This window comes from Dicentrarchus labrax, unplaced genomic scaffold (genome assembly GCF_905237075.1).
Source record: "Dicentrarchus labrax unplaced genomic scaffold, dlabrax2021, whole genome shotgun sequence".
Taxonomy (NCBI): Eukaryota; Metazoa; Chordata; class Actinopteri; family Moronidae; genus Dicentrarchus; species Dicentrarchus labrax.
The window spans coordinates 17,390,606-17,412,341 of record NW_026136715.1 but is presented as its reverse complement, the minus strand read 5'-3'; the positions used below and the strand labels follow the sequence as shown (position 1 = coordinate 17,412,341).

The 21,736-nt window shown below is 40.8% G+C and overlaps 1 protein-coding gene across 2 annotated transcripts; it reads left to right on the top strand.

Moving 5' to 3' along the window:
• Positions 1-9,735: 9,735 nt before the first annotated feature.
• On the top strand, positions 9,736-11,700 carry her9 (hairy-related 9). Of its 2 annotated transcripts, none has more exons than XM_051425739.1 (4): positions 9,736-10,091; positions 10,257-10,352; positions 10,460-10,547; positions 10,667-11,700. In XM_051425739.1, the coding sequence occupies exons 1-4, from the start codon at positions 9,984-9,986 to the stop codon at positions 11,245-11,247; spliced, it is 873 nt and encodes a 290-aa protein (XP_051281699.1). In that variant the 5' UTR covers positions 9,736-9,983; the 3' UTR covers positions 11,248-11,700. The 2 variants fall into 2 exon arrangements, with proteins under 2 accessions (XP_051281699.1, XP_051281698.1); XM_051425738.1 differs by having other exon boundaries at positions 10,664-11,700.
• Positions 11,701-21,736: the final 10,036 nt, after the last annotated feature.

Genomic DNA, 21,736 nt, shown 5'->3' with positions numbered 1-21,736 from the left:
AGAAACCCGTCATGCTAGTCTATGTCCTTTGTTTTACCTCTGGCCTTGTGCAAGAATGTGCTGAGCTCAGCCTCAACAAGAAAACCGTGACATAAAGGATACAAGTTGAGGATCGGTACTCCACCGGCATCTTGCAAAGTCAGCATCTGTTGTTCTCAAAGTGGAAAAAGATTTGTCTGTAGTTGTCAGTGTCAGTGTCCTGTCTCTCTCCTGTACTTACGTTAAGGGGACTGTGTTAGTAGAAAAGTTGTTTTTTAAAACTGGGTTTTAATATGATGCCAAGTGGAGCTTCATCACCCTTACTTTTTAACATGGACTATGGAATAGTTAAAGGGTTCTGAGGACATTTGGATTTTAGAAGTTCAAGAATTATTAATATTAATTTAAATACACAACAATTACAGTCATGGATGCTACAGCTGACAATGAAATGCTTTGACTTTAAGCCCCCTCAACTGAAAGTCATATCTAAACTATTACTGAAAAATGAAATAAAACAATAAAAAAGTCAATAATAGTACTTTAAAATGTATTCTAAAAGAGATGCCAAATGACACAAAGATCAGGGTGATGCGAGACAAATGTTTATTTTTTGGTCAGTAGTCCTTGTGCAGAATTCTGCACAATTTGAAGCTGTGGCTGTTAAAAGAGTCCTTCACCAATGTAGCCGTCGTACTGACAATGTAGTTTACGTTTTAGAAAGTATCAAAGTCAGTGCAGTAAAACCCGAGATTTTGTCCTTTTTATTCCACACTTTCTTCTTCCTTGACAAACCCTGGTGCCTACATTACCCACACTGCAATTTAACCAGGTTTCATTTCAACATTTCAGCTCTGTATCACTTTCAAATATTTAGTCTCCTGTAGAACAACGTCTATAATTAGCTTGTCTCCTGCTACCTTAGCTCACTAGCAAGTTTCTTCACATTTTAGTAGTACTCTGCTGCTTTCATGTTTTTATTGGAGGGGAGCAAATGCACGTCTTCTAAATATTGAGGCCACTATTCTCAAACAGAGAATCACTTCACTTAAAATGTCAAAACATGACTTTTAAGTGTAAGTTACAATACGTTGCAATTATCTAGACACGAGGACATAAAACTGTATAACTGTCTTCATGTTATTAAATGATAGAAATTCAAATATTCCTCAGTTGATAATAAATCTATCAGCCTCACTGACAGCTTGCCACACAGCCAGCAGCCCGTCCTTCTACGCCTGTCACCTCGTACCACAGAAGATGATCAAGAATAGGCAAAGATTAAGGCTTTTTTTTGGTTCTCTAACCTCCTTTTCGGGTGTAAAAAGAGTTGGTTTTACTGGGTCACTATTTTTGCACGTGTTGGATCTCCTGTGGTGCTGGTCAGTCAGAGTGGAATACCCTTGCTTCATGGGTTCACACCAACGCCATAAAGGAGTCTTTGTCACCCATGAGAGGGGTCATCTCTCTCTTCCACTGGCCAATAAACGTTCGCATTCTCCACCTTTCTTATGATTTTGTTTAGCTCACGGGCCCCAAACAAAAGTGCAAAGACTTGAATTATTCACAGGGAAATGAATAAAGGATTAATTTGCATTGATTTTGATCCTCCACAAAAGGAGTCATTTTTTGTCCAGAAAAACTAGAGAGCAAAGCATTTCTTCAACCAACAAAACTGAACAAAAAGATCAATAGCATCTTTTAATATGGCTATCAAGGAGGAAAATCCCAAAATTGTTGCTTTGTTAGTTTGTTAGTTTGAGGGATTTGCCACTTGGTCTGCAGGAATAGATAGACTGTGACTTTTGTGTGGAATTTACGCTTTTTGTCACAAATTGGGCAAACATCAGTCTAAATTAGAATAATTTGGCCTCTGAAGGTTTGGAGAGGTTCTTTATAAATCAAAACTGATTGAGGAGACGGTATGCTAATGCAGCGACAAATGTGTCTTTTTCTGCTCTGTGTTCGTCTGTTTGACTTATTCAGCTGCATTCACCACAGCCTGTGAAAAATCTTGTTCTCCTTTTACATGTGTTTGGTTTGGCTGGAATGGATTAGACACAAGCTCAGTTTAAACCAAAAGAGAGAAAAAAGCTGATTTTCTGCCTGATTTTTCTGTGTGTATGTTGGTTATTTGCAACCACACTGACAGTTGGTATAAATTACAAGCAAAGAAACAGCAAAATAAAAACCAAACCATAAATGAACATTGATAGCAGCTTTCTGTGTAAGAGAGATTGAAGCAAAACCAGAGGTAAATTGTGGAAAATATATACTCTGCATTTGTCTTTAATAAAACTATTTGTATTTCTTTCTATTTCTTTGCCCCATATCTACACGCTCAACTTAATCATAAACTTTAAAATGTGTGTAAATCAAGCCAGTAAGAAAAATGAACAGGACAAATTGAGGTTAACAGGAAAATATGCATATTGTTGCACTCAAACATCATTTCTTTGACATTAAGTCGATTTTTAGATTTTCTTTGCCCTCCACGTTTGATCCTTTGTCTTTGCCGTGCCCACCCTCTGTTTTAAATCCAAGAACTTGTATGCAGAGGGATGAGGGGGTTGCCAGTCCCATGGAGCGCAACCTTGTTCAAGAGTGCCCAAGAGGGCCATATCTGTCATAGCACATTCCACTGTGGAGCTATGATATGAATGAAGTGCTGTGGTGTGCCCAAGCTGCAAGTGTGGAGCTCAAAGGGCTGCTGAAATGCTGTAATGTAATTATGTGGACAGTCTCTCAGATCCATTAGCTTGAAATGGTTCTACAGCCCCCATTCAGTCAGTGGGCTGCCATGTCTTTTCTCAGGGGGGGCTCTGAAGTCATCTGAAAAGACCTCCTCTGTACTCATTGTGCTCATTGTCTTTGTAAGCCTGTTATTAGTGGGGGAGTCAAGTTACGGCACACCACTGATGAGAACTTCAGAGATTTTACAGTTACAGGTGGGGGGTATATTCTTAACTGGGCATCTGTGCCTATTAATCAAATCAAATTTGTTGAAAAAGAATTGATTTCATTGTGGATTCAAGGACTTCCAAAACTTTCGCCTCTCTTAATGACTCCCACCATTTACTAAATCTGTTTAAACATGAATTATTTGGGGTTCTTTATCAAGAAGTACACAGCTATAATTTATTCTATAATTATACATCTGTGTTTCTACTATTACCACATTGTTTTGGATTATCTTAATTATCTTCTTGCCTTCATGACTACTTGATTTCATTGGTTTCATCAGTTCATGACATGAATAGTTCAAAACAACGAAATCAAACTCTCAGAAAAAAATATGCTCACGACAACATCATCTTTTCAGTGGACTTCAGAGATTTTTATTTTTTAAGAATTCAAGGAAAACAGTAAAATGGATTAGATCTTTGAAATTGGTAATTTTCTAATCCACCAAGAAAAACAGTCACATCTAAACAATAAAATCGTATTTATTTCACTTAAAGGGTGTTTAACAAGTTGGCCGTGAAAACACTACTCTCATCCAAGTGTCTTGATAAAAGTGGAGATTGCATTAGCCTTGTAGTTTACAAACCAGACCTCAAACATTTATTTAGGAATCAAATTAAAGGTTCCAGCAATTTCCAAAATTTGATTTAGAGCTTTGTGTTTACCTAATCTCTGGCATTCACACAGACACCAGTGGAAATGTCCAAATGCGTCACTGCACAACTTTAAAGGCCTTTCCCATGTATAGCAGTCTAGTGACCCATTCTAAATAACCTATATCATTGGGGAACTGCGGTTTATAAAGGAGTCCATTGGGACCTCTACTGAAAGGGTTTTTTTGGGTGGAAGCCTGGATGAAAAGTGCAAAGAGGAGGATAAAAAAGAAGTATAGGAGATGTCAGGACGCCTTTGGAAGGAAAACAAACTGCAGAGACCAATGTGAGTTGACTTAATCTGATTAGACTAACCTCATCAACAGCCCACTTAAAAGGGAGAAGAAAGCCCTGAATTGGGGCGAGAAGCAAGAGAAAAGGGTCTCTCTCTGTTCAGAAAGCCAAAGAGGCTCCGTGAATACACCACATTGTACTGGACATGCTGGTCTGCAGATGGCAAAATGACAACAAGCCGCTTGAAAAGTGAGGCAAATATAATTGATCTCAGGGTTTTTTTCTGCAGGTATGAAAACAGCCAAGGGAGTAATGAGATTAAGGAAGAATAAAGTGAAAGTCCATGAAAAATACCACTTTCCCTCACGTTTGTGGTGCAAACATGCAGCTTTGAAGCCTTTGACTGAATGCACCCACCCCTGTAATGCCATGAGAAATATTTCCAAATTCATATTAATTTATTCAAATTCTGCCCTCTTATAAAGCACCCTGCAGTGTTGGTAATACATCAAACACAGAATAGTTGAACAGGAAAATAGCTGTTTTAATACCAGCACAATTGATGGGTGTAAAAAATTTTAATACATCTGGCCACTCCCAAATGTAAGAAATCCCTAGCAACAATGCACATGAAATATCTCGTCCTGGCAGGGGAAAATCCCTTCAGATCTTTTGCCAATGTTTGTGAGGAAAAGAGCGCATATTTTTACGCAAATATGTCTTAAACCTAATTCTTCAATATTTAATTTAATTAGATTCCATAATGAATCATCAACCCTGTGTTTTTGGTATTCTGCAAATCCCTCTACTTAAAGTGGGAGGTGAATGCAGCAGCCACAGGTGTCCTTTTACTCAGAGGCTTAGATCTGCTGGTGTTGGGATTCTGGCTTTACTTGTTTCAGAAACCTCAGAGCACCAACCAGTAGTAACAGGACCTTTGAAGTCCTGCTGTTGTCTCTGATTTGGAAACAGAACATCAAATGATTGTGTCCTGATGGTCATCACGTATCTGGGAAGTATTCAGATCCTCTATTTAAGCAATAGTTGTAATACCACACTGTAAAAACACTCCATTACAAGTAAAAGTCCTGTAGCGAAAATGTTACTTCAGTAAATGTACTCATCAAAAGTAAAAGTACTCAGTGTAGAACGATTGCCCCTGTGAATGTTGCTCTATATACTATGAGGTTATGTCACCTGTCTATTCTCTGGGGGGAAGTTTATATTTTACATTTAAAAACCACATTTTGAATGTTTTATAGGCTGATTCCAGTATTTTTAGACTCACTATATTTATATTTAACTAGTTTTAGATCAATGATTCAGCATTTTCCACCAGAATTTGATTCTTTGAAATAGCATTTAGACCTCAATGCTGGGAAATAATAAAGTTATACAAAATATTTAAAACTAAATAATTAAAAACATTTACAGATAGGGCTGGGGTCTTGCATTAGTGTCCTCATTATTTCCAAAATGGCCACGGAGCTGATTATTATATATTATTGGAATATTATTAATGATTCATTTATATGCAAAAAGCCTTTTGCTGTTGTAGTCGGTCAACGTGGAGCTAATTTAATTATTTTTTATGTACAATCTTAATCCGTAAAGTAACAAGTAACTGAAGCTGTCAAATAAATGTTTCCCTCTGAAATTTAATGGAGCAGAAGTATAAAGTAGCATACCATGGAAATACTCAAGTAAAGTACAAGTATGTCAAATTTAAGTTCAATGCTTGAGTAGTTAAGTTCCACCACTGTGTCACTAAAAGAGATACACTCACATTTTACAGCTTTTTGATGAAATTTATACACCAGTTTTCACAGGTTTATCCTGTTTTGTCACTTTTCTGCTTTACTTCTCTGAAATGGCCACAGTATGACACAAAGCAAAAGCCACCCAAACAGGCATTGTGACTACTCAGTGTTGGGGATTCATCGTGGCAAACACATCTACTAGCACTTGATTGGGGAGTGTGTATAAAGGGATTGTCCAGCCGACACCAGCTAATACAGATATAATTGACTCTCCTTCTGCATTCTGCACATGGATTTGGAGAAGTGCACAGGCTCATTGTACAACAACAAATTAAGCAGGCGGCAGTCAAAAGGAGCTGCTGAGCATTCCCCGGATCTGGACAACAGACTACTGAACTCTGCTAAATCTGCAAACACAGCTTCTCCCTCCTTTTGGGCCCTTTCATCTCCCCCAACATCTCCTCCTGCAGACCTCTACCTCATAAAGCTAAGTCAAAAAGCAAGTACTTTCGGCTCTTGTCTGGTGAATGTTGATCATCTCTTAAAAACTGTGATTTCTGTTCTCTACATTCCCCAGGGCAGCGATGTCGGCATCAGCTTTAATGATGCTCTAATGGCGGAGTCACTCAAAAAGTTTCTTTCAGTTGAAGGGGAATTCCTGTTCTCTTTGTCGTCTGAGCCTGAGATCTTTGAAATGCAGGAATGAAGAGGGGGAATTATTAATGGACAAGGTTCGAGATACCAAGAAATGTCAGACTTGGTCTGACTTCAGATCAGGTTCAACAGGTGCTGCTCCACCTATTCAGAATTATTAAACTAAAATCCCATTAACTCCACTGCTGCAGGGAGCAGTTGTGTAATCTGTGTGGAGCTCTGTAGAATTAGATCTGCATCATTTGGGCCGATCCGAAAGCAAATAAAGGCGATGTGAGCCCAAGCACACACAGCTGGCCCTTAAGACTCAGGATCCTGGGTAAACAAGTGTCCAGCATGCCTCAGCACAGCTCACCCATGGGGGGACATGAGCCACTGAACAATGACTGATACTCCACTAGGGACTGAACTGAAGCAGGGCTTAGCAAAATTTTATTACATTTGGTCTGTTTCAATAGACTGCTGACCAAAAGAGGATCACAGACTTTGTCATCAGTTTTAAGATTACTATGACATCTACGCCTCCTTAGACTTTGTAATGCTCCTATTGTCGCAGTACACCCATTGATTTAACATGGAAATCTGCAGTTCACTCACATTAAATTTTCATTTGTGTCACAGTTGCAGATTTATAAAGGGTAACCAGCTACTGTTACATTGTCGGTGTTTTCAGGAGAATGACTGATATCAGCAGCTTCAAATGTTACTTGTGTTATTTATATTTTAACCGTATTAGTATTTTTGCATGTTGGGGCCAATTAATTACAAATCATACAGACTTCACATGACAGCTTATTTGGTTCAATTAATTTATCTGTTGCAGGGACTTAAAAATTGGCACACATTAGTTAATACAGTCAGTCACAGTGTGGTAATGCTGATGTTATTGATTGGAAAAAGTTTTATCATTATTTATTACAAATGATAATGACAAAAACACATAGGCTACATGCTTTACAAATTTACATTACATTACATATAACTTATAATTAAAAATACATGCATTGCACACATTGCAGTCATTGCATGTGTCAGATCATTTGCAATACAGTTTTGTAAGTTAAATACATTCACATTAATTGTACAGGAATATGCAGATCCTACTGGGTGTAAGGTGTATGTGTGTTTGTATGTTTGTACACATTCCTTGTAAACAATGCATGATGAATATACAATAAATTAAATGTATATATACAAGCATATGTTGTATATAAAACCTCTACATCTCTATCTTTGTAATATAAATAGTATGTACTACTATATATACAACGGTTTCCTTCTTTCTTTGTCAGTGTTTCTTCCTATCATTTTTTAATTTACCTGGTCTTCTATTTACTTTTCTTTTGTTTTCTTTTGTTCTATTCTTTTCTTTTCTCATATATTAACTGTAACTGTTGGGGAAAATTGCAAAAAAAATGTGACAGATCTTTGATTTTTGTCTGACTTTATCAGATTCAGGTTCAGAATTAGCTTTTGGCTAAGTACGCATTCACAAAGAAAAGCTATTTTGTGTAGATATAAATAAAATTGCCCTTTCATTCATTGTTAATTTATATTGTTTATTACAAGTTTTCTAAATTGTTTTGGATATAGATGTGCCACCTTGTGGTCATCTCAATACAGTGAGCAAAAACGCTTCCTTGTCTTCCTTCAGAGAATTAATCTCTTTTTCTTATGCCTTGTTTATGCCACAGCAAACAATTGCAAAGTCACCAGATTTTTTAGAAAATGTGAGGACATTAATTGATGTGAATATAGAAATTATTAGTAGACCACACAGAATCCTTACATCCCATGTCAAACATCCATAAACACTAATTCCATCACAGTTGATGTTTACATTGCAGTAGGTATGATGGCTTCATTTAAATTACTTTATAAAAACTAAGGCCTTGAATGCATGTGTTTACTTACTTTGTTAAATGTCCTGAGAGCCTTCATGATAAGGTGGTCTACGTTTATAAATCCGTCGCTAGATGGTGCTCCTCTCCTACAAACATTGTCCCACCTCGTCTCAAACAGCCTCACAAATCAGGAAAGGACGTGTCGACAATCAAATATCAGGGGAAATGTCTTTGAAAGTTTTGATGATACACGGTGCACCAAATAACATGTTTCCTAAAAATAGCACCCCGAGCTGTCATAAAATTCTCATCATGAGGTGGTATTTAATATTGACACTAATGGGATTTTATTACTTTCTCATAGTCTATTTTATCTACAGTGCTTCTGAAATACATGAACAATGATTTGATGAAATTAGACTACAGGACTAGTGAACTGCTGCCTCTTCTTCGTGGGAAAATAATTATCCTTCCGCCTAAATATTCTAAGGCAGCCTTATTGCCTCCAACGTAGGGATTTACATGGCCTATTCTACTCTATTGTATTGTATTCTATTCTATTCTACTCTATTCTGTTCTGTTCTATTCTATTCTATTCTATTCTATTGTATTTAAATTTAATGTTTCCTTTTTCTCCTCGGTCTCCAGGCTGTAATCTGCCAGTTTTGGCACGTGCTCCGCGTAGACCGGAGAAGATTTTGCGGGAATGGCACGCGGACAGATGTGCCCCCTTTCCTCCTCTTCCCCCCTCCTCCTCCTCTTCCCCTTTGAGCGGCTCCCGCGCCGGGATGATTGACACAGAGCTGTTCACGCAGCCAATCAGAGCGCGCCCTGCTGTATTTGCATAAAGTGGCCGCACGCCATTGGTCTGGTGCGTGCTACTGCAAACCGCCTCGCGTGCCATTACAGATGTCTTCTGCTTGGAGGCGCAAGAGGAGAAATAAAAATAGACAAAATGTGTATTTGTTTTCATGAAAGGCCAAGAAAATGTTTGTGCTTTGAATAAATAAACGTTGTTATTAGTCGCAGCAGGCATTTCAAGAGAAGAGGGCAAGTTTGGAGGGGGAAAAAAACATAAATATTCTGGGTTTATTCTTAGTATTGGCACTTGTAGAGCGCCATATAAATGACACAAATCACAACAAAGTAATGTTATCTATGTTACTATTTATCTTTTCCAATCCAGTTACCGCCAGTAATCATTTATTTTAATAAATACACATTTTGTAGCTCCTAACACGCTGTCAAAAGTAGGCTACTGGCTGCACTGTAAAAGACTTTGTCAATACAGACTGTACATTCTTCCAGTCCACACACACACACACACACACACACACACACAATACCGAGCAGTATAACATTTTTGACGAGCACGGAGCAAAGTTGGAAGCAAACATCCAGCGCATTCCCCTCCCTTATCACTTCACAGCCCGGCCCGGCCGCTGCTGCTCGCTCCGCTTTGTTGTTTGTCCCTGCAGGGCTGATTGAGCAGCGCGTGACTGACGGCCCGCGGGGGTGTTGTCCAATCAGCGGTCTGCCCCGCGCCCAATGGGTGAGTCCTCGCTGCTATTGGCTGATGCGAGTGTGGGAAAGAATGCAGAGAGGGTTTCACACGAACTGGGAGCACGCGAGTCGTCTATAAGTACGGCCGCGGCGTGTGTCGGCGGCAGAAGCGGAGAGTCGCCCCGCACGGTGCAACGCACGCTCCTGTACTCAGATGACAGCTCAGTGATAACATACAGCAAACTGACCAGTGGGACTGTCAGACATCTCTTATAAGCTCTGCAGTGGCTCAACGTGATTGTTTTTGAAACATCTCCAGAATCTTTTTTCCCCTTTTCCGTCGCTTCCAAAGAGGATTTACTTCTTTACGCTTTTACCTGGTTTGATCCACAATGCCAGCTGACACTATGGAAAAGCAGACGGCATCTCCTATTGCCGGAGCCCCTGCAAACGGATCACACACACCGGACAAACCGAAAAATGCCAGTGAGCATAGAAAAGTAAGGATTTTTTTTAATTTTCGCAAGTAAATATATTGTATCTATAAATAGTTTGCGATGCAGTTAACACGTTTGTGGTACAGCTGTGACTTGACATGCAGTGTGCAGAGTTGAAATGTGTGCTTGTGAGCAATACATTTATGTAGAATTGTTTATTCTTTGCAGTCATCCAAACCGATCATGGAAAAACGCCGGAGAGCAAGAATAAACGAAAGCCTCGGGCAGCTCAAGACTCTCATCCTGGACGCACTTAAAAAAGATGTAAGTTGAGATAATGTTGATGCCTGTAACTCCTCTTCCTTCTTCAGATAATCTCGTTTTAAATGTTCCTTGAATACAGACTCAACTTTTCATGTTGTGTCCTACAGAGCTCCAGACACTCCAAGTTGGAGAAAGCAGACATCCTGGAGATGACAGTGAAGCACTTGAGGAACCTGCAGCGCGTCCAGATGAGCGGTAAGTTTGTTTGATCATGAAAAGCAGGTCAGAATTATGAGGTCATCCGCCAGGTGTTGAAAGAGACACAAAACCACATTTGCGTCACTAATATCAGTCCTCTTTCTTTCCTCCAGCAGCGCTCTCAGCAGATGCCACCGTCTTGAGCAAATACAGAGCCGGATTCAACGAGTGCATGAACGAGGTCACCCGCTTCCTGTCCACCTCTGAGGGGGTGAACACGGAGGTGAGGTCGAGGCTCCTCAACCACCTGTCCAGCTGCATGGGCCAGATGATGTCCATGAACTACCCGCAGCAGGCCGCGTCCCAGCAGGCGCACCTGGCTCAGCCCCTCCATGTGCAGCTCCCATCCACCCTGCCCATTAGCGGCGCCGCTATGAGCTCCAAACTCAGTCCCGCCGAGGCCGTCTCCCCGAAAGTCTTCGGTGGGTTCCAACTGGTGCCCGCAACCGATGGACAGTTCGCTTTCTTGATCCCTAACCCGGCCTTTGCCTCCGCTACAGCCCCTGTCATCCCACTTTACGCAAACGCAGGAGTGCCTGTTGCGCTCAACGCCAGTCCGGTGCATGGCAGCTCGGCACCGACTGCGGCTTCTCCGGTCCACGGCATGACGTCCTTCTCCGGGGGATCCCAAGCGGTCAGCCCGGTCGGGGTCAGCACCGGCTTGGAGAGCAACGAGCCTGTGTGGCGGCCTTGGTAGCGCGAGGGACAAGAGACTCATGAGAAACCAGTTTGCATTACTTTTTCCAGTTTAGACATTTAACTGACTGCACGCACAACTGTTGCGGGGGTTAAACCTGGAACTTTTCCGCTACGGGACGGTAACTCTAACCACTTAATGCCCCCAAGTAGTTGTCATTGTTTCGTTTAATGGAACATCGGTTGCCTTGAATGGCACATGTTTTTTTTATAATTTATCGCCTGATTCCAACATTTGGATGTCGGTGATAAATGCTGTACATGCAGAGGAAGATTTATAGGAAATGTTTGTTATGAAGTACTTTTTATGAAAAGGTTTAGTTTTGTACAGAGTTGTTATTGATTGTTATACCAAAGCTGTGTTTTATATTCTTTGTTGTTTTGTGTTGAAAAGAAAAAAAACTGAAGTTGGGTGATGGCCCATTGTTTGAATAAACGAGATTTCAGAAATTAACTTTCTTGTCTAAAGCCTGTTTCTATCATGTCCAAGTTGCTTTGTTATACCTCACTGAAGAGCAAAAAGGGTAATTCTGTAGTTTTTGAGGCCGTGCGTAAAAGTTACATTTCATGCGTAAAAGTCAGAGTGATGCATTGAAGATAAGTTAGGGAATCTTACTTTTAAACAGCAGTTATAGCTGATGCCAAAACAAAGCTGCAGCATTGATTATGTTCCCTATATGAGCTCCTTTATTAATTAATTTACTAAGTTTTAAGTGGCCACCTTGTCACCAATTTGGCGGCACCTTCTACATCTGACCCGCTGGAGAACGGTCCACGGGACAATGGGGGTGTATTTTTCTATTGCTATAAAGGTAATTAAAAGTTTGAAAAGGGTCTCATCCTGTATGCAGCGGGAGGTTTTAAGAAGTCTTAGACTCCATTCATGAGCCTGGGAAATGCGCTCAGGGGTTAATGTCACTAACAGATTGCCTCAGTGAAAGAAGAATATGGTAGGATCCTCGCTTCCTTTTGTGTATCAATTGTTCAATTCCACTCCCAGTGGGCCTACACCTCGATAAAGGAGAAAACGAGGGAATTTGGTTAGACTTTTGTCAGATGGCGGGGAAACTTGACAGAAGTCGGGGTAGATAAGAAAGCTATTGCATTATAGTTATAGAACATCTGAAACTCTCTCTCAAACACTCACTGGCAAGATCATCTGAACATGTATTTTATTTATATACAGTCTTCATCTGGTCAGGTGCTTTCTCCTCACAGCTTTACACACTTTTCTGTGTATTAAAGGTCTCTCTCTCTCTCTCTCTCTCTCTCTCTCTCTCTCTCTCTCGATCTCCCCCTCCTGTTTCTGTTTATCCCTGGGTGTAAACTTATCTCCCTCCGGTGAGTGGAGTCCGGAACTGAGGGCAGTGTTTCTGTGTCGGACGGCGTGGTGCTAGCTGTGTGTCAGCCACTTGCAGTCAGCGGGCCCCTTTACTTGGGATTAGGTTACAGCCTGGTGACCGGCGGTCAAAACCCCTCAACATTTAATACTCCACCGGCGCGCCGTGGGTGCGCATGGCTGGCACAGGTCGGTCGGTTTTAAAGCGTTTCCTAGCCCTGACCACCACAAGATAAACATTCTTATTGATTTGTTCAGCTCAAAATGTTTAGTTTTAAAACTTTAAGTTATATGCACATCTCCTGTGTAAAGACATCCACAGCCCAAAAACATGTTTTGAAGTCTCATATTCAAAATCCTGTCGCCTGTAAACATCAGAAGTTCTGCTGATTCTACCAGTATTTAGGTCATTCATGTCTTTTGCATGACTTTTAGTGTAAATTTGCCTTTAAGCGAGAAATGGGTTATTAAAACATGCACGAATACAGAGATCACATGAGTGAAGAAAGAGTAGAAAACATGTTTGTTTGGGAAGTAGGAACATTTAAAAGTAGATGGAGGCATGTCAGGGTATTTCTTCCATGACTTGAGACAGTTGTCTTTGCACCATACAGATCTTCATTTAACAGTTGGACTGTTGAGACGTGCAGTTGCGTTCTCACTTTCACCCTGTTGTGTGCCAGTGCCCCGCAGATGACACCATCAGTAAATGGCATACTGAAACCCCACTGCCAGTGATGCTTGTGCAGTTTCCTTCTGCGAGGAGGCATACTGAAACACCAGTTGGCAGCGTGTGTGGGTTCTGCGGTTGTTCCTACTGCCTTCGTGTCTCAGTTAATAGTTCAGAGATGCCTTTGTTGAGCTGAGGTCGTGAGAACCGAGCGAACTAGTCTGCCTGCGGTCGGGCACAGCGCCAGTCAGTAAATCCCCGCTGGCAGGCCGGGTCGTGCAGCCGGCTCTGCGGAGGTGAGCCGGCGAACACACACACACGCGTGGTCGCCAAGAAGCGAGCCTAGCCCGGTGTAAACACGAGGGATTGCGGGGGGACTCGGATCCAGCAGTGTACACTCGCTAGAGAAGCTGAGCCCGTCCTATTTTTATATGGCAACATGTTGTAGGCTGTTTGCCATTCAGGTGGAAGCTGCTGCCTCTCTCATCTGCTCTGCGGTCACGAGCGTGTTGGGAAATATGAATGAACGTAAATAAGTGTCATATTCAAACTGTTTGCATCGAAGAAGCCAGGTGAACAAGCAACAGCATTATGTTAAGACGAAAATACATTTAAGAAGTAGAAAGTGGCATAGGAATTGAGAGATACACTGTAGGATAAATGTAATGTAATGTAATGTGAACACATAATGGCACATATGTATACAGATGTAGCTGAAAATACTATATATCCAGATGTTGAATCCTCAACCCTGTCATCGGTTTGCTCCACTGGCTGAGATACAGGGCCAACTATATAACAATAAACAGTATTAAGAAATGTGGACTACCATATATATAATCAACCACAGCCTTTATAAAACGAAACAGGCGGGAATCTATCAGGGGATGAAAAGGAATTCCTATAGAGGGCTGAATGTCCCTCGGGGATCTGCGCCATCAGCTCCCTTGGGAGAAGTCGCTATTGAAGGGGGGTAGGGGTCGTCAGAGGAGCCACAAATTATCATTCTCATTAGCGACTGAATGGAGGAACGCGCGCACAACGTTGCCGCCAAACTTTTAACATCACTGCTCCCTCCAAATTCACAATTGCCATTGTTGCATTAGGCCTTGTTTAGCCAGCACTTAATGCTTTTGATATGCAGTTTCTGCTACAGCCAGTTACACTGAGTGTTACATCTTTCATGCAGGACTGCACTCCAAGCTTCCCCTTTCTCTCTCTCTCTCCCCCCCTTACTTATTTTAACTACCAATAAGGGCATCGGCTAAGATGGTCAAATTAATGTGAACAGATATGTTGTTTTTGTCCCCATGCCTCTTTCTAGATATCTGTGATTTTAACTGAAGTGAAACAAGGAAGTCATGCAAGAGTTAACCAATTTTTTTGGTTTTGCCAGTCCCACTTGTCATGAGGTAGGTTTTTTATAAATGGTTTCTCTTTGTAATTTTTGGCTGACAGATCTGTTATCATTAAAAAAAACGATTTAACTTGCAAGTATTTCAGTATTTGCCAGTTTCACAATCAAATGTGTTTTCTGGATGAACCTTCAGCCTTGTTAACTTTTAAACTTGTGGTAGGAAACCTGTGCCATTGCAACCAAAGATCTAACCAGGTGATTTCCTGGTTAGTTCTCTCTCACTGGTTGAAGGCTGAAAAACCTGGACCCCTCCCTGTTTTACAGAAGACTTTTGTTAGGAAATACATGCTACATTAATTTATGATTATTTGCCATATCTCTCAAGCAGGAGATCCACTCAAGCACATAATGCCTTTTTAGCTTGGAGCACTGACAGTCGTCCTCTGTTCTGAACATGAATGTGGGGAAATATGGTGGGTTGTTTGAGAGCTCCACAGCTCTGACTTTCACTGGATGACAGAGGCTATATTTGCTCCTCAATTTGAAGACGCTGCAGCTAAGGGGACAGAAGGAAATGTTCTGCATTCTTTGGCCACAGGTTCGGGTGAGGGAAAGGCGGGGCTGAAGCAGGAATCATGCATGAAGTGCTTATATGTGTCTGTCTGTGTGTGTGTGTGTGTATGTGTGTGTGTGTGTGTGTGTGTGTGTGTGTGTACTGGACACTCCTCCTTGCACCTGTTTTCTTGAGAATCAGAGAGGGTGATAGGGAGAGGCGGATAAGGATGAGGAGTCAGACAGACAGGCTGAGAGGGGTGGGGACACGATAAAAAGAAGGTGTTGAAACTTAGGAAAGAACAAAATGTGTGTGTGAAGTGTGTGATTCAATGTGTGCAGGTGTTTGTTTTGAAGGGCATTGGGGCAAACGATGAAAGCAGCAACACTGGGGATTAAACTGGAAGATTATGGACTTATTTTTTTAGTGTCACCTCACATTTGACTCCCTGACACCTTATTAACAGGTGTTCACTCTTAATGTTTTAGCCATACTCGCCTTCCTCCTCCCACCGCCCGCTCTGTTTTGGCTCCCTCCAAGCTTCCATCCTGCCTCGGTATTTATAGCAAGGGACCACTTATCCCTGGGACTGGGTGTGAGGTGTTGGGTGTGTGCAGACGGAGGAGGTGAGGCAGGGTGGGCAGACGCAATGGGATGCGTCAAGCCTGATCAAATATCACAGGGTCCTGGTGCCGCGAGGGCCCCGTTGATCCTCACCGCTTGTCTACAGGACGTATTTCTGAGGCCAGGTTTGGCTTTTCAGCAGCTTCTCCAGTTTCAAGGCATGAGGCCCGTGGCTTATAGCCTTTGCAACTGGTGCAGATTCCACAAGAGAAAGTAAAGGGTCTTCTTGACAAGACTAGAGGTCATCCTGCAGACTCCTAGGTGGCCTTGAAGGAGCCACATGTAGAGACGTATTATTTATGTATTTATCCATTGAGGGGTCGTTCCCCCCCCCACCCCCCCGCAGCTTTGGCAGCTGTTGCTTTTTTTTAGCTCTCGTTCAGAGTTCACTAACACTTAACTAATGGTGCCTTAATGTTGAAAATGTGAAAATTAAACAGCTTAGAGATGTAATTACCTGGTGGCCCCTGAGTAAAGAAACCATTAAAACACATTTCACAAGTAACAGTGATAACAGGGTTCTTAAACTTTAGTATGGGGCCAATCACACAGAAACATATCGCTACAGTCGCGGCTGCTTGCAAAACACATTGGCACAGAGCGTCAGGGGAAAAACAGCTGGTGTAGCAAGACCTGTGCAACTGGGCGATCAAATATGATTACTGGGGAAAAAAAGTGGATTTAGGCAGATGTCGAGGTCTAGATGAGTAAACTCTTAACTTCACTTCAAAGAGGTGCATAAGGTTTACCTCCCATTACACCCCTGCTCTGTAGATCTCTCACACAGCTAACTAGATAGCTAGCTAACCTATTTACTAACATAGTAAATGGCATCAAAACAGAAAAGAAGAGGTAAAGTAATAAAGACCACCTCTTGCTCTTGCTCCTCTTGGCTGTGTGGCATTGATGAGCGCTGCAAGGAAAAAAATATTTTAACTTTTATACGCGTCTAAAAACAACAAGTAACCACAATGTGCTGCGCACGAGAGGAGGGCATGCCAGGTGCACTGTACCACAGGAAAACAATGGTTTTGCAAGCAGTGCATTTCTAGTAATGCGTTTCTGTGTAAATGGACCCTAACACAGTAAGCAGCCCTTTATGGTGAATATGTGATTTGAGATTTTAGGCTACAAAAATGTAATAGAGTTAAGTTGATTTGCCTTAACACAGCTCAAAGTAATGATAAATCTGTTGTTATTGTCAAATGTGATTCATATTTTAAGTTACAAATATTGTTTATACATGATAAACAATTAAATGAAAATACAACAGGGGATGTTATATTATGAATGTAGAAATGTTCTGTTGTAGTCCAATTGAGACGCAGGTAAAAGTGTTTGAAATTATGGAAATCTCACAAGATAAATCATGTAGTGTCATGTTCTAATATACAGTTCAGCATACAAGTTTACAATTCACATAGATAACTCAATATCACCACGCAGTGTATGAAACCTCCTAGGACTGCATTCAAGTGTGTGTCTGGGGGTGTGTAAGTGTGACTCACTGTGTGTCTCATCACATGCCCAGACTTGTCCCCAGTTTGACACCTGAGAACATCATGCACAGTGATCTGACTCATATGTCTTTTCAAGATGCCACTATTTGTGTCTGTTGTTTGTGTGGGACTTCTTCCTCTTCCTCTTCTTCCTTAGCTTGTGTGTGTGTGTGTGTGTGTGTGTGTGTGTGTGTGTGTGTGTGTGTGTGTGTGTGTGTGTGTGTGTGTGATTGGTGGCTGAAAGTCGGGAAAGTCTACACATTAGCATTGTGTGACTGGGTGACAGTGTGAGAAAGAGTGATTGACCTATTTCACAAATGTTGTTGGTAAATAATTCCAGTCTCTTTTAAGGGAAGAGGAGCATTGAGATTATCCATTTTCAAACCTCTATATATATTATGTCTCTTATGCATTTGACATTTTGACTAGTCAATGCAGGCAAAACACAGACTTTGATCATAATGCATAATTTATAACTGATTCCAGGATTTCATGCAATAAATGAATGAATAAATAATGTATTTGATGTAAAGTTTAAAATCTAAATCTGACGTAATTACACAGATAGGATTATACTGATATTATATATATGTATTCATGTTTCTGCGCAGGAACTAAGGTTCTCTGTGTGTAGTACTACTACGACAGAATTCATTGAGGGACTGTGTACAATCTGAGTGTCTGAGGCCAAAGCAGACAGTCAAAGATACTTTCAGTAGTAGTGGCCAACTTTTGCTCATCTGTAAATGCAGTTTGTTTCATGTTGGCTATGTGTTTTATTAAGTGTTATATTGCCATTTATTTTGTTTAGATGTTATGCTTGGTACAATTATTGACATATTTTGTACTAGGTTCATTCACAAATGTAGTTCTCATGCATCTGAGTAACGAGAAGTGTCAAAGCAATAAATGACACCTTCATACAACCAAGCTGTTTCTGTGTAGTTGTATATATATATATATATACACACATATAAATGTACACTATACTATACATAAAACATTTTAGTTAATCAGGTAATCAGATTGCTGTCTGCTGCAAAGACACAAGCTACAAGTCTTTAAGAGCCACATTTAGAGCCTACCAGCAGTGAGGGAAAATGATTTACTTGTCTTACTGAAATGACTTATGTAATTGTCTGTGCTTTAATACAGCACAAGGACCGGAAGCAGGGTAAACAGCTTGCTGCTGTCAAAAGTAAAAGGTTTCTAGTCAGTCTCTATAAAACTAAATTGCGCATTGTATCTTCTTAGCTAGCGAGCAGAAATTAAATGAAGCAAATTGAGTTTATATCAATCTGCTCATCTAACTCTTGATAAGAAAACAAATAAGTGAAATGGTCCTGATGTTGAAATATTGCCGAAATACAGACACATTTCCAGGCTAACTATACTAGCTTCTGTGATATAACACAGACTGACATTGGCTTTCTGAAAAAGTGATCCTCTTAGGGTAGAGTTTCAAACACAGACTATTAATTTGTTAGCAGGTCAAAATTGAGCCGCATACTACAGGTGAGCTTATGATATGCTATCATGACTGCAGGTTTCTTCCTTGTCTATGATATCCACCCACACTGTTCTCTAATGTCACTTTTCAAACATTTGAATGATATCTGCTCTCTAAAAGTTGCCACTCGGCTATCTTGTTACAGTCTGGCTAAATGTATCATTCCTTGTTCCAGGGGTTGATTTGTAATAATTTGCATTAGGTCTATAACAAATGTGAAATTGATTTTGAATGCAATTTCTTTATTCACTTTGGCTCTCAATTCCTTGGAGTTCCTCTTTTTTACATTACAAAAAAAGCAAAGTTAGCATTCTGCACAATTTCCCATCACAATATTACCAAAACATCAAGGAAACTATATATATATATTTTTAAGGATATTCTACTCTGGGAGGTGCTGAAAAGCTTTATTTCCTGAACAGCTATCCCACGGTGCAGAGACCTGTGGTCCTCTCTGGACCCCGGCTCAGCTAGGTGGTGACAGCCGCACTGTTGCAAAAGCATTATCACTTTAGCACTGTAGAGAGGGGGGCATTGTCCCCTAAACAGGATGTCCTGGTGTCTGGTCCCATCTCATAGAGGGCTATTCTTTGTGTGTTTCTATGTCTGTGGACATTGGGGTAAATCTTTAACACAGATGTGACCAGGATTTGAAAAGGTGCCATCACCTTTTTAAAATGTCAAGCTCTTCCTTCCCTTATCATGTCAGCATGTTTTTTCCCTTTCTTTATCATGAAGCCTTCCTAGATATGGATTTTGACGGAAAATGCCAAGCAGACACTGAGAATGTCAAAATGTAGTGTGTGCAGTAAGTGTGTGTGCCGTTGCACTGCGTGTGGAAGGGAGTTGAAGTTATGAGATGAGCACTTGTCTTTTTTTTTCCTTTTTCTTTCTTCTTCCCGCTCTGTCTCTTTTCATGCCCTGGGAAGGTAAACACTCATCCTCTTTGCTCTTGTTTTTCTTATGGTAACTGTTGAACAGTGTGTGCTCCACTCGTGGTTTTATTGCCTGGATTGTCATGCAAGAGGCAGGGGAGACAAGTGTCAATAAGTGGATGGGCTCACTCCAAACAAATGCGCCCAGAGAATGGGCGAAGAGAGCTGAGAATGCAGCTGGGTACACACACGCACACGCTCACGCTCACGCTCACACACACACACGCACATGCTCACACACACACACACACACACACACACACACACACACACACACACACACACACACACACAAGCTAAGGAAGAAGAGGAAGAGGAAGAAGTCCCACACAAACAACAGACACAAATGGTGGCATCTTGAAAAGACATATGAGTCAGATCACTGTGCATGATGTTCTCAAACAAATGGTTTCTTAATGTCCAATTCCCTGAAGACAATAGTCAAACATCTTTCAAAGAAGATATGGTAACAGCACAGCTCAATAATCTCCATTTTCCCTTTGGGACATAACGATATAGTAGAATGTCGGTAGATTTAGCTTTTAAATCTGTAGGGGCTGGGCTCAAAATTATTGAATTCAGTTTTGACAGTAAAACTACTTTAATCTACTTAAGCTGCAGAGATACTTCACAGCGTTTCTTTACTTTTAAATAAACAGAACTTGAAAAGGCCAGAAATGAACCAGAACCAGACAAGAAATGGAACACCCTGTAACAAAATAACCTACAGCCAGAATTCAAACAACATAGTTTACTAAGTGTTAAAGTGGGCCTATATTTAGCAATGGCTGCTTTATTGTAGAGATACACTTTACTTAACTTACCTAAGTGTACATTTGGGATTTTCAGCTGCTTATTAAATTTGCCAATCAGCAATTTCATATCAGCAGTAGATAGATCTATTTCTATTGTAGACTGAGTGTAGCTGGATAATACACTATGGTATCCAAATTAAAGAAAAATATGGTTGAGAAATCATGTGTTAGTTTAAATATTACAACCGACATAACAGGAAATTTTAAAACACATAATCAATCAACACTTACAAACTCCCCTGCACACATCAGTCAGCCCACTGTCATAGTCTTATCTTTATAACAAACAGCTTCCTAGTGGTACTTAACAATGGACTGACAGAAGGTAAACACTGCCTCTGCAGCCGCCTTGTGGCTCTGCTTGTGTCTTTCTGTCTGCTGGCGGTGATCACTCCAGGATGGATCACCCGGCCAGCACGTCCACTCATCTCCAGCCACGTTCTGCTCTTGAGAGATGAAGAAACTGGGCCTCATGATGAATACATGGAGCCGTGATAAGATTAGCACAGGCCAAACACTCACATGGGGCACTGTCTAGTATGTTATTCTCAGTCGCAGCCCATTCATGAGGGAATCCCTCCCTCTGTGAATGTCTGGCCGTGTGTCTCTCATCTGACACTCTCTCCTCATGTCTCCCTGTCTCCTGCTTTATTTATGATGTTTACGAGCAATGCTGCATTTGTTTTTCTGAATTGTCAACATCAGCTAAAGGGTTGGTTCGCCCAAATTATAAACCCTAATTTAATGGAGGTGAATTCTTTTTTTTTTGATACGTACAAGCATTAAAAAATGACATTAAAAGAGTTCAACAACAATGTGTCTTTTTAGTGTCCACGCCATTGAACTTCCCTACATACTTCTTTTAATAATAAGTATCTGTGTGTTTATCAGTGCTGGTGAGTCTGATTCCTTGGTAAAATTAACACTTTATTCTTGAAAAAAGAAAATGTTATTTTTAATCACCACAAGACAAAGACATACATCTCAAACTCTGGGCGAATAAATATGAAACAGGATGTATGGATCCCACAACAGCTGTGAGGAAAAATGTGTTTCTGTAGCTTTGAAACTTCAGAGTAATACCATCCTCAAAGTTTCTCAGAAATGATTAATCGTTTACTGTGTGATAAAAACATGTGTGTGGGGACAGCAGTCTGTTTCTAGGAACTGTAGTACCTCTAACCACAG

What these genes read in the sequence shown, in the direction of transcription:
- her9 (XM_051425738.1), top strand. Translation starts at nt 9,984, where the DNA reads ATGCCAGCTGACACTATGGAAAAGCAGACGGCATCTCCTATTGCCGGA. An exon ending in ATGCCAGTGAGCATAGAAAA is followed by an intron (nt 10,092 to 10,256) that starts GTAAGGATTTTT and finishes TATTCTTTGCAG; the next exon opens with TCATCCAAACCGATCATGGA. An exon ending in TGGACGCACTTAAAAAAGAT is followed by an intron (nt 10,353 to 10,459) that starts GTAAGTTGAGAT and finishes TGTGTCCTACAG; the next exon opens with AGCTCCAGACACTCCAAGTT.